Source organism: Ctenocephalides felis, unplaced genomic scaffold (assembly GCF_003426905.1).
Source record: "Ctenocephalides felis isolate EL2017-DRISC unplaced genomic scaffold, ASM342690v1 CF-g0.4_SCAFFOLD_02716, whole genome shotgun sequence".
NCBI classification, from domain to species: Eukaryota; Metazoa; Arthropoda; class Insecta; order Siphonaptera; family Pulicidae; genus Ctenocephalides; species Ctenocephalides felis.
The window spans coordinates 1-13298 of record NW_020538870.1 but is presented as its reverse complement, the minus strand read 5'-3'; the positions used below and the strand labels follow the sequence as shown (position 1 = coordinate 13298).

At 33.2% G+C, this 13298-nt stretch overlaps 1 protein-coding gene across 1 annotated transcript; it reads right to left on the bottom strand.

Moving 5' to 3' along the window:
- Nucleotides 1–4481: 4481 nt before the first annotated feature.
- Nucleotides 4482–13293, bottom strand: LOC113381236 (protein ALP1-like; the record flags this gene model as incomplete). Its single annotated transcript, XM_026620199.1, has 3 exons — nucleotides 4482–4767; nucleotides 12891–13189; nucleotides 13258–13293. Coding segments are annotated over 3 exons (621 nt in total), but the record flags the coding sequence as incomplete, so codon positions are not given.
- Nucleotides 13294–13298: the final 5 nt, after the last annotated feature.

Sequence of the window (13298 nt, the reverse complement as noted above, 5' to 3'; positions counted from 1 at the left end):
TTCAGCACCGGTATCTATTAATAGATTGGCGAGATTATGTTTGTTAACTAGACAGGATAGGTAAGCTTGTTTGAGTTCACCTATCTCATGAGTACTATGAGGTTCTGATTTACTTGTACATGGACCAGTTCTTGATCATTGTGATTTACTTTATTTCGTACTGTGGCTACCTTTCTAAATAATTCCTATTATAATTACAAATAATTATTATATATAATATTCGAAGTAAATTTGCTGTTAGTTAAATGAAACACCACCTATATTACTTTTAGCATACATTTTTTTAATAAACATCATTATTCAAGCATATAATTAGCTGCATAATATTATTCTAAAATTAAATATCACAATATATAACAAATATATACATTACAAATAAATTATTACATTACATACATTATTCTAATTTTAATTACTTACGTTTTAACATCTAACATTCCACATAGCTGTATCACATATTCCCATTCAATTATTATTGCTCATTATTGAATGCTTTTATAAATCTAATTTAGAACTAATTGATGGACGATATTTTGGATCAAACCCTCTTTGGTCAACACAAATAAATTTTTCGGTGATCATGCACGTGAAGGATCCCACATATAGTCGCCTGTGCGAAAAACATTGATTTTCTAAATGAAGTCCACAAATGGACAATGTTTGTCCCTGAGCCTTATTGATAGTCATCGCAAATGCCAGTTGTATCGGAAATTGTAACCTGTTAAATGGTATCGTAAAATCTAAGGGTATAATATGAATCCGTGGTAAAACAACCACCTTTTTTTTTAAATTTCTCTGTCAAACTTGTTGCTTCTTTTATATTGCCCGTTATCTTCTTAACGACTAAACGTGTACCGTTGCATAACTTCGGCGGATTCAAATTACGCATCAGAATAATTGACGAACCAATTTTTAACCGTATCCCAGATACATCTATTGAATTTAGAAATTCCGTCGAACAATTCACACTTTCATTACCATCCACAGCTGTATCTATTGATTTAGAAGAAATAATATCGCCAGGTATTAACTGTTGTTCTAAAATTAATGTCGTCTGCGTCCATATTCCTTGCTGCTTATATCGCCCTTCTATCCAGCCAGTTATGATTCAAATAATTTATTTGTATATTGTGATAAATACTATTAATAAGCACGTTGTTTCCTGATAAATTGTGCAATTTTTTTCAGTTTTATTAATTCCGTTTTTGTTTCCTATTTTTTATATGAATTAGTTTTTCTGAAAAACTTTCGTGCTGATGAATCTTGCTCCAATCGCACACGCATGTTGATGGTCAATTTAAAATTGTCAACACTTTGCCACAAAAAGGATTGTTTCAAGCATACATTGATCTCATCCGCGAAAGTTGATCATCTGATAAAAGTAATAAAGCTCCACGAAAAATTTTATCGTTGCCTTTCAAATCTTGCATATTTCTATGATATGCAAAGAGTATTTATGTGCCTTTGTGCATTCATCCCTAATTATGATTGCACTGTTTTGCAATACAGAAGATATTCTTTTTTATAATACATGTCGCATTTTCTTTATTGTGTATGTCTGATGCTTGAATGTGGAATCTGCTATTCGCCCTCCATCTAGCAAAGTAGTCGCCATACCAAAAGCTCCTGCCAATGCTATTTTTTCCGATCTCACAAGAATCAATGATATGACAAGCATCTTACCTGTTCCTCCTGACGCGTCCAAGAAAAAGAAACCCTTCTGTTCTGCAGCAACGGTCAGCATAACCCTATCGTAAAAAGTTATCGTAGTTTTAAAAAAAAGTTAGTATCGTAATTTCTCATTGTTTTCCATAATACTTGTTAAATTTTGACTGGAGTAAAGAAATGTTGGTTGTATTATTTTTAATATATATTTATTGAGATGTTTGTACTTCGAAGGTTGATGAAGAAGAAAGTGAAACATTTTTTATACAATTTGCACATCGGCATATACAGGCTGAAGGTGGCACGTATATGCTACCAACCTATCAGCCATAACGCTCGTTGTTGACGGTTCACAACGAGCGCGCGAAACTTAAATTATAACTTTGAATGACAATTTTGTCCATGCTCCCGCGCGATGCGAAAGCATCACAAACTATAACAAAAATACAACAATGATAAATATTTACAACTGATTATTTCGTAAGATCTTATATCTAAACTAATTAAAACATAATCATCTTAATGCTAACAAAACAAACCTTGCAATATGAATAGTGGACTGTATAATGATACAATAAATGCATAATGATTAGCTGATCTTAATAAAAATAATTGTCTCAGTCTATAATAAAAACATATTCCTAACTTAATATTATTTCAAGGTAAAACATTTATATAAAATTGATAACATATTTCAATTATTCATTATACTTTAACAATAATTTGATAACTTTAATAATAAATTTTGAAAAGAAATACTAAAATATAACAGATTATAAAATGTATAGGCTAATGACAAGGTAGAGGGACGATCTTAGTAATTGAGCGGGTATAAACACTACTACTAGTCTTAATTCGAACTACTCTAACCTTGCCGTCAAGTCCAGAACTTGTACTTATTATACGGCCAATATGCCAATGCAGGAGGTGCATTGTCCTCTCTCAATAAAACTATCGTCTTTAATTCAATATTTGGTCGTTCTTTTGACCATTTTTGTCTTTTTTGTAGGTCTGATAAGTATTGTTTTGACCATAAAGACTAGAACTTATCTTTTATCTCTGCTATTTGCTTAAACAATTTAGTTGCCTTGACATTTGCAATATCGTTATATGGTTCTGGAAAAGATGTTAAGAGCTATCATCTGTGAGGGTAAGAAGTGGTCTCGAATTAAGTACAGCTTCGATCTGTAGCAATACGATAAGAGTATATGACACTCTTCAAACGTGAGACAGTGCGACCCCGATAACCCTACGAATGTGATGCTTCATCACTTTTATAGATCCCTCCCATAAACCACGTTATCCCCAACCGAGCAGACGACGAAATGATCTCTTGTTTGGACATCTCAGATTGAAACAATGTGGCTAATTGCCGCAACTCATTTTTGGCACCAACAAAGTTTCTCCCATTGTCACTATGAATCACGGAGCAACAACCACGTCGTGCAATAAAGCGTCGCAAAGCTGACATGAAGGCTTCTGTAGAAAGACTCGTCCCCAACTCAATATGAATTGCCTTAGTAGCCATACAGACGAACAAACAAATATATGCCTTAATGCGCGGAGCCTTTCTTAATCTACTAGACCTTAATTCAATTGGACCTGCAAAATCAACACCTACCACCTGAAATGGTCGATAGGCAGTGACTGGCTGCTCTGAATATAGCGCATTTCACACACCTATGAATGATTCGTTTTATTGTGTTTCGTCCGTCAATAGGCCAATACCTCAGTCTCATGTTCGCCAATATTGTTTGTGTGCCAGCATGCAATAATCTCTCATGTTCCGAGCGAGTCAGAAGGTTAGTCACTAAATGGTTTTTAGGCAATATTATGGGATGTTTCTGGTCATAACTTACGTCTGCGTTTTCCAATCTTCCACCTACTCTAAGCAAGCCTTCGGCATCCACAAAAGGATTCAATGACTTCAGCTTGCTGTAGTTGGTGTCAAGTTGGTTACCAGAATTTAACTGTTTAGCCAAATTGCCAAAAACCTCTCTTTGAGCTGAATAAACAATGCGCTTAGAGGCCCTTTCTATCTCGTCAACTGACAATGACCCTAAACGCCTGGAGCTCCTATCTAAACGACGCATTTCTGACTACCGAATCCAATAAGCAACCACCCTTACTACTTTATTGAAGGTAGAACATTTTTCTAAAACTAACTTCAAATGCTCATTATAAACAGTAACAGCCGTTGCTGTTAATACTCGGCGCTCTGGAATCTCTTCTGTGACAGTCTCAACAAACCTCTGAGGCCAATTAATGGGATCCTGCAACAACCAAGCTGTCCCATGCCACCAGAGATAATAACCAATTAATTCTGATGGTGTTTTTACACCTCTAGATACTATATCGGCCGCATTGTCTTTGCTGCAGTCATGTCTCCATACTATGCCTGGCGTGTGATCTAAAATTTCCGCAACCCTATTGCTCACAAACATTTTCAATAGGGAAGGATCCGTCTTCAACCAGGCAAGAACAATAGTTGAGTTACACCACAAGAAGGTCTTAGAGATTTTAATGTCCGATATTGTTGTTATCTGCTTATAAAGCTTTGCTAATAACAAAGCCGCATATAACTCCAACCTTGGCAGTGTGACATTTTTCAATGGTGCTACTTTTGATTTAGAGCACAGTAAATGCGATGACACCATTCTATCTGCATATGTTTCTCGAAGATATATACATGCCCCATATGCAAGCAACGAAGCGTCTGAAAACCCATGGCATTGTATATCCACAGGAACCGAATGGAACACACAACGCGGAATAGTCAGGTTATCAAGATCCGACAAATGATTTTTGAATAAATCCTACCTAACTTGCAGTTCTCGCGACAATGCTTCGTCCCATTCCAGATTATGCCTCCACAACTCCTGCATAATTAACTTGGCTGTAACGGTAACCGGAGATATGAGCCCAATTGGATCATAGATCTGTGCTATAGTTGATAGCACAGACCGCTTGGTGTCAACAATCTGCTGGGCCTCCGCAACCGAAACCTTAATATGTGAGTTCTTAAGAGAATCCTGTGAAGGATTCCATGCGAGGCCAAGGGTTTTGACTGTATCTCCTTCTGAAAACAGCTGAGCTTCTATTCTTTTTGATTATTGAACGGCACAGAAACTTTCATGTGCCGCATGCATAAACAAATTATAACCAAGTAAACACAGCACTGTTTTTACAGGCTTTAAATACCTCTCAGCGATCAAAAATTGCAAAACTATTCTTTGCACCAGTACTTATCCGTTACGATGGACCATTTATGGAGTAAAGAAAAGCTGGATGTATTATTTTTAATATATATTTATTGAGATGTATGTACTTCGAAGATTGATGAAGAAGAGAGTGGAACATTTCTTATACAATTTGCACATCGGCATATACAGGCTGAAGGTGCCGCGTATATGCTACCAACCTATCAGCCATAACGCTCGTTGTTGACAGTTCACAACGAGCGCGCGAAACTTAAATTATAACTTTGAATGACAAATTTGTCCATTGACAATAATATTTTTTTTCTCTTTCGAAATCGGTGTTGACGCAATCAGATAGTGGGCGATTAGGTAACTGCAATCCAAAAAGATCAAGTTTTAAATTTGAAATTTTAAGACAAATCTTCTAGCAACACTGATGCTTCATTATAAATCTCCGGTGTATAGTCTATGTTCTGGCCTTGATATATTTTTTTAAACGTATGTAAAATATTTTCCGACATATAGTTTTTCCACAAATTTTTTGCATGCGATGGATAGCGTTGTTAATATTATTGGAAATAGTTGCCGAATGTTATTGAGCGTTGACGTAACGAAGCATCAGGCTGAGTCAATCCCATTGGTTATCATCTTCCAATACTTGAATCTCACTGCATCCATCTCTATATGTATTGATTACTTGCCCATTAATTGTTCGCAAATATTCAAAAGAAGGAGCAATCGTAAATAAAAACATTCACTTTTGGTTCAGATATACCGTGTAAAATCTATCTCTTTGTTTTGAATACACTTGTGATGTTTTCATGTGGTTTATTATCTCTTTTTCTTTGTTCCCACTGTTTACAGCATTTGTTCCACGTAAAATAACGTGGAATATATCAATGGTAAATAACATATCAATATTATATATCGTTTATTGGCACAGATTAACAAATTCTGTTAACGTTATTCTTGGTCTCTCAATTGTTCTCTGTCGAAAATTTTCATTGTCACATTGTCCGTTTTCGAGATGAACTGCCAGATGCTGGACAGGCGAGTTTCTATCGTGATCGGGAAAATTGAAAATATGCCAAATAGCTGCGTTGCTGCTAATGCCTCTACCCATTTGATGTTGTGTTATTTCGTCATTTTTATTAATAGTTTGTTCGTATATGAATGTGGGCATGAGGCACGTTTTTGCCATTCAATCGAGTATAACCAACATCGCGTGATATCATAAACAGAATATTTAACGATAGAGTCAATTAATGATTTCAGTTACTGTCTAAACATTCTCACAGTTATGTCATGCTGATAATTAGTATGTTGTCCTTGTCATAGTAAGCTTTGTATCTCGTTCCAATTAGAATTACACGTGAACGAAATAAACAAATCCGGTCGTCCATAATAGCGTACATAAGTCATCGCATCTTGTATGTATTCCTGCATGTTCCGTTCATCTAACACGTATTTATTCATTAGCAAGCCGTAATCAATAATAATAAATAATATTTTAGGCAATGCACGTGGAGCATTGCATGTAATTTGCGGGATGAACTCTGTTACAAATCACGCATGTAGGTTTTTCTGAAGTCGTTTTGGTACATTCAAACTGCCTATGTTGGTTTTTACACTTGGCACATCTTAAGTCCATATTGCAGTAACCAGCCGTGTGTCCGAAGTTTTGACAAATGTAACATTGGATTACGTTACCGTTTAACTTGTAACGCTCACATTTAACCAAGAAAGTTAGAAGTTCTTTGTTTCGGATTATTTGCATGTTTGTTGTCTAATAATATGGCATAAACTGGAAGACTATCTATCCACTTTTGTCATTTTTATTACATGTTTTGCACGACAGTAATCATTTAAATATTCGGCCATGATTGTTTCGGGATCGGTATTTGGTGGTATGCCCGTGGCTACAATCTTCTGGAGTGTTTGGTCTTTATGAGAAAACGTGAAAAATTTTCTATTCGAATGTTTTTAGTTTATCATGCACAATTTTAAAGTCATGAATTTTGTTTGTTTGCACTATGTAATGGTTTTGGCATTTATGTATACGTCACACTTATGGTTTCTTTGCTTATATCACAAATACTTTTATAATCACTAAAATCGTCATTAACAACAATGTGTGGCATTTCTGAGGGTATAGGATCGCTTTCGCGCGTGTTCACTTCGTTTTTACTATTTTTAACACTTTGCTCATCATTTGTATCCGAATTTATACGGCGTCTTTTTGCATTCTCACTGTTTTCATCACACACACTATTTGTTTTATTATTTATATTGTCTTTGTTTAATATTTTAGCCACTTCTTAGCTCACGTTAGTACAAGCTAAGGGTTGTTATTAACACAAAAAATTTGCCTTTTGGAAACTCATCGTGTAGTTGTATTGTGGTTTTTCTCGAGCGCGTCGATGTCGATGGGTTGGCAGTCATTTCTTTAATAGTATTTATTTCATTTGCCCTTTTAGTCACTTTAATTTGAGAAGATTGTTTTTTAATTTTATTCACTAACATAGGCTTTTAATTCTGACTAATTCTTTCAAATCTGTCGCACATTATAGCAAAGTTTAAAGCTTTGTATCTTGGACAATATGGTTCACGTTTTATATGAAAAGTATTTTGTGAACTGCTTTTATACTCGATTCCAACATCTGAAATGTATCCCGCCCGGAGGAATGTCGCTAGTTATTGTGAATGTAGATACTTCATCTTCTATTTTTATAATATATTCTGGCATCGTATATTTCTTCTCATTATGTTGATCCATCGTAAACGATTTTAAATGCTGTGTAATCAGTCCGCATGAACACAGTACTCTTTTCAAATCACATTTTCATTTTCCGATATAAAATGGTTCTTTTAAGAGTCATTAATATTTATTACTACAAATTTTGGCGCACACATTTGGCGAATTTCTTGAGATTAACAATTAAAGATTTCAAGGAAATTTCAATTTCTGAGTAGGTGACAAACTTTATTCACAAAATGTCAAATTATACATTTTTAAATAAAAGAAATTTGAAACTAGTGGGGTGTATGGCATCGTGCCTTAAGGCAAATTGGTGGAACTTCCCGTACCATAACGAAATGTTCGAGAAATATTGAATGTTTTCAAATAGATTAGTATAAATATTGTAACATTGTCTAATATTTATAAGAATTATATAAACTGAATTGTAAAGATATACATATTTGTTTAAAGTACATTAGTACTTTAGTCAGAATTACGATTAAAATCTGAATTATTTTCGAAATACAAAAAAGAAATTTTTTTGAAGAAAAAAATTGAAAAAAAAATATTGAAACAAAAATTTTTTTTTCCAAAATCAATTATTTTGTTAAAACAAGCAGAAAGTTCTTTGAATCATTCAAATCGGACGCTTAGTTCTCTCAAAAACTGCCATTTTTTGCACATTTAGCTCTGTATCTCAGAAATGGTTAGTCCTGCCTTTGCCAAAAACTAATAACCACTTCTCCCAATCATTACTAATTGAATGTTGTTTAGATCATTCAAATCGGATGCTTCGTTCTCTCAAAAACTCGATTTTGGACTTTTTGCTCCGTATCTCCGAAACGGCTGGACCTGCCTTTGCCAAAAACTAATCAGCTCTTCTCCTTATCAATAGGAATCAAATGTTTTTTGAACCATTCAAATCGGTTGATCCGTGCGCCCGGAAACGTGACTGGAAATTTGTATCCATACATACACACACACACATCCATTTTTTCTGAGGTATGCCAAAATGTTCAGAAACCTTCAAAACGTCGAGAAATGTGAAAATTTTCAATTTCGATTTTCGGCCCATTACAATAACTTACCCTACGGGAAGTTAAAAATATATGAAAATATATCCTGAAAGATATTAACTGCTCAGTAAAATATATTACACTGAAATAATTTTTTAATCAATTGGTAGACTTTGCATAACAAACCACCACATAAAAAGCATATAAGGTGAATCGAGCAAATCGTTTGAAAGTGCCATTTTTTATATTAATTTAGAAATTTTTCGGATTATATTGAATCGGTTAGTTACATGTGCTAGTATTTGAACAAGTATAATTTTTTTTCATGAGTTTCTTGTTAGCGAAAATAAATCTATAACATGTGCGTTGGCAAATCAGTTAAAGTACAGTTTACCAAAGATTCAAATTGTATATTGTATTGTTAACGTTAAAGTTTTGGTAGTTTCCTTGAATAATGACTTTTCGAAAGTAATGTGTGTGTGGTCATTGAATACGTAAAATTTGTTAAAATATATTGGACTCGAATAGATATTTTATTTGTTGAATGCAAACAAATTTGAAAATGATATTAATAACAAGAGATGTTAGAATAATACATTGTGGTCAAACAAATTATAATGGACTAGTGAATTTGAAGTATTTGCACATACATAGTTGCAATATACGACAGCTATAAAAATAATCGTAGGCATAATTTTCTCGGTTTATTAACAATAACTTATGAATGATGGTTGATACTAACTAGTAACTACTGATAATATAATATAAAATTGAGATTTCATTGCAACCAGATAAAGAACAATTACTGGAAACAAGTATTACTGGAAGTGAAACAATCTCATTTTTAGGGAAATAGTGAGCAGAATGTTGAATTGGTATTGTAAGGACACACTTATTTCGATATGAATGACGACGATATGAATATGATTAAAAGCAAATGCTGCATAGTTTTGCTTCTACATGAATTAACATGAAAAATAAAATACTTCATGAAAGAAATTAAAATTGACTCAACACGTAAATGCGAGTTATTGCATTTTCTGTACTTTTCTGTATTTAGATATAAATATACATAATAATTACGATTCATATATCAAATGAAATATGATAAGGATTTCTATGGCTGAAGATCTTCAGATGTGTGTTTGTCTTATTGTTCACAAGTCACACAGAATTATATGCGACAATAGAGAAATTTGATTTACAATAATCATTGGCATGGGACACATTCAATGATATTGATATATTTAAAAAAAAACTGACACCACAATAAACAGCAATATCTTAAAGGCATTTGTCCTTCAATTATCTCTATACAAAATCAATCAGGAGGATGGTTCGGATTTGTTATCTATGGAAGAAATGTTTGTATCATATAATTTATTGAGAAACGAATATATATTAATACTACTTACAGAAATTTTTCTAAGTAGTGCAGATTCATTCGTTCAATTCAAAAGTGATCATGAAATAAATTTTGAACCTTCACCTGACTTATCTGATCTCTGGTCCAAGTTGATATCAATCTTCACCGAATTATTTGTATAATGACCGTAATTTTTATACATCTATCATAATTCATATAATTAATATATACATTGACATATGTCATGCAACATACATATTATATAAATAAAAAGTAAGATTTAGTGAGAGCGATGCGTACTCACTCAACGACATTTGAAATTGATGTCAAAAAGTTGGATGGATTTTTGCAACTATTAAGATATTCTTGGATGATAAAATTAATTCGAAATGCAATCAATTACATTTAACTGATTTTAAATATTCAATGAACAACACTCCATATAATGCGTAAGATATAATAGTATTTTATTCAGTTTTATCCAATATTTATAATTCAAAACTACCAACACTCAAAAACAAATCAACAATGCAAACAAATATACCATTTTCAATGTGGTAATATGAATGTAAAATTATATAAATCAATCACTATATTGCTATAATGATAATTACATCAAGGTATTTTTCCTTATAGTTATATTTTCGTATTTTTTCTTTCTGCTGTTATATTAAACATATGCATATTCAACGTCGCACAAGATTTATTTTTGACTATACAAGATACTGCACATTTAGTAATTTGTTAAATTCATATTTTTAACTTCCCGAAGGAAAAGTTTATGTTTTCATCAAAAAATTCGATTCGCTAATTTTAAGTTTTCTCGACGTTTCAAGCCATTCTGAATCGAATGAGACCAAATTTGGAAAAAGTATGTGTGTGTGTATGTGTGTGCGTGTGTTTGTGTGTATGTGAACAAATTTTTTGCTGTAAATCGACGTTTTCTCAAAAACGGCTGGACCGATTTCAAAAATTTAAAAGCTATTCGATGTATCTCGATGGGGAGTACAGTTTCTCAGTTTTGTGCAACGATCGGCCGAGCCGTTTCTTCGCAAATAGCAGAAAAGTGAAAAATTTTTTGTCCACGTTTTAGCCCGCAATTCTGAATCGATTTTGAAAATTCTAAAACCGTACGAAAGATATTGGTTGGGAATCGTGCTGATTAGTCAGATCGGCCGGGCCGCTTTCTTGTAATAAAGTGTTAAAAGTTTTTTTTCGACGATTTTTATAATTTTTTTTTACGTTAGATACCTTAATCTTTGTCTTATAGATCATACTAAAATATTACGACCCTACGACATACGTTTAATTTTAAAAATTCTTCAAAGTTTTTTTTGTCAAAAAAATTTGTCAAAAATAGACCTTTCATCGACGTTCGCTCGAGAACGCCTGAACCGATTTCAGAAATTTAAAAGCCATGAGGATTATCGTTTGTCAGTTCGTTTGATCGTTTTGCGACGATCGGCTGAGCCGTTTTTTTAGTAATTTGGAAAAAATAGTTAAACTTTTCGTCCACATTTAAACTCATACTACCGAATCGATTTTAAAAAATCGAACTGTGCGAAAGATATTAGTTGGGAATGATACTGATTAATTTTAGGTGAAAATCTACCGAGCCGTTTTCTTGTAAGTAATAGTTGAAAAAAAATTTAGGCCGATTCTTATGAAACTTTTTTTGATGACATATCATGGTCTTACAGAACTTATGGAAATATTACGGCCTTAAGACAAGTAGTCTCCTAAGTTAATTCCTCTATTACCTTTGGTATAAAAGAAACACACGAAGAAATTATATACAGAGTTTATTGAACACACAGAAATAGTAATTTTATATTTGCGAAGACTTGTTGTTTGTTAGGCGGCTTAGACAGAACAGGACGTGCTTGTGTAAAGCGTAGTGCAATCCTAGCTTAAGACACTCTCCTAGTAGTGGGGGAGGCCGTTACAGAGCGGCGCGAAATTTGAATACAAAATTTAATCGTCCATCCTCCCTGGCGATGCCAAGCATCCATATTTCTTAGAATGAATACTTTCCTTATAGGTCCATTTTTAACATCTAAACTGGCTTAAAGTATATAAGGTATAACAAAAAAAATATAATATTGTTTCAACATAGAAAACTGATATTTACATACATATTAGCTTAATCGATAAAATCTTAATGATAAAGTGGACTGTAATAAATGAAGTAATATTGTTTACAATCTAACATCCTTAAAATTACTTAAATAATTATTATAAATCAATTACAAAATAGGAATAACTACGTGTATGGAAATAAGTATGAGACAGTCGATAAATATGATGTGTAGTTAAATAACTTAAATTAATCATTAACAAATTGCTTAATTCTTAACATTGATATAATTATTATACATACATTGCATGGTAACTTAAGATATTTGAAGAATTAATTATTACAGTTTAATTAGTCGGCACAGGGTAATGGCACAATCTTTACAATTGGTCTAGTGTGATGACCAGTAGTGGTTTTTACTACAACCACCCTAACCTTTCCATCCTGACCTACTCTACATTCTGTTACCCGACCTAATGGCCATTGTAAAGGAGGAGTGTTATCCTCTTTTATCAAAACAATGTCATTAACGTTAATATTAGCTTGGGAAATTGTCCATTTGTTTCTGCCATCTCAACTATTGTTTAAATATTGAGTAGACCAAATCTTCCAAAATCGGTCTCTCATTGAAGTCATTTGCTTAAAAACCTTACTGTGGTTAACTTAAAAGCTAAAAGTGGCCTTGAATTCAAGACTGCCTCAATCAGAGTGAGGACCGTGAGATACTCTTCATATGTCAGACAGTACGACCCTATCACTCTACGAATATGGTGCTTCATGGTGCGATTATGTACTCAAGAATTAAATCAGTTCGATTTAATTTAACTGCGAAATCTTTTTTTTAAGTAATCCAAATGCACGTTCAATTGCTATACGTGCAGATGAATGACAAAAATTATAATTTTTTTGTCTTGCTGATAAGTGCCCATTATCTCGATATGGTGTAAGTAAATGTTTGTGAAGAGGGTAAGCTGCATCGCCGACTAAATGAGATTCGTTCGGGAATTTATGTTCATCGTTGAGGTAATCATTCACTTCTGACAGACGTAATACCCGTGCGTCATGTACAGAACCAACTATTCCAGCATAACAATGAATAAATTTACATCGAGCATCACAAATAGCCTATTTTTGAACAAAACAGTAAAAATGAAATTTACAAATGTTGTTAATTCACATGACTGCTTACTTACTTGTAATTGAATTGAATGATGTCTTTTTCTGTTGACATAAC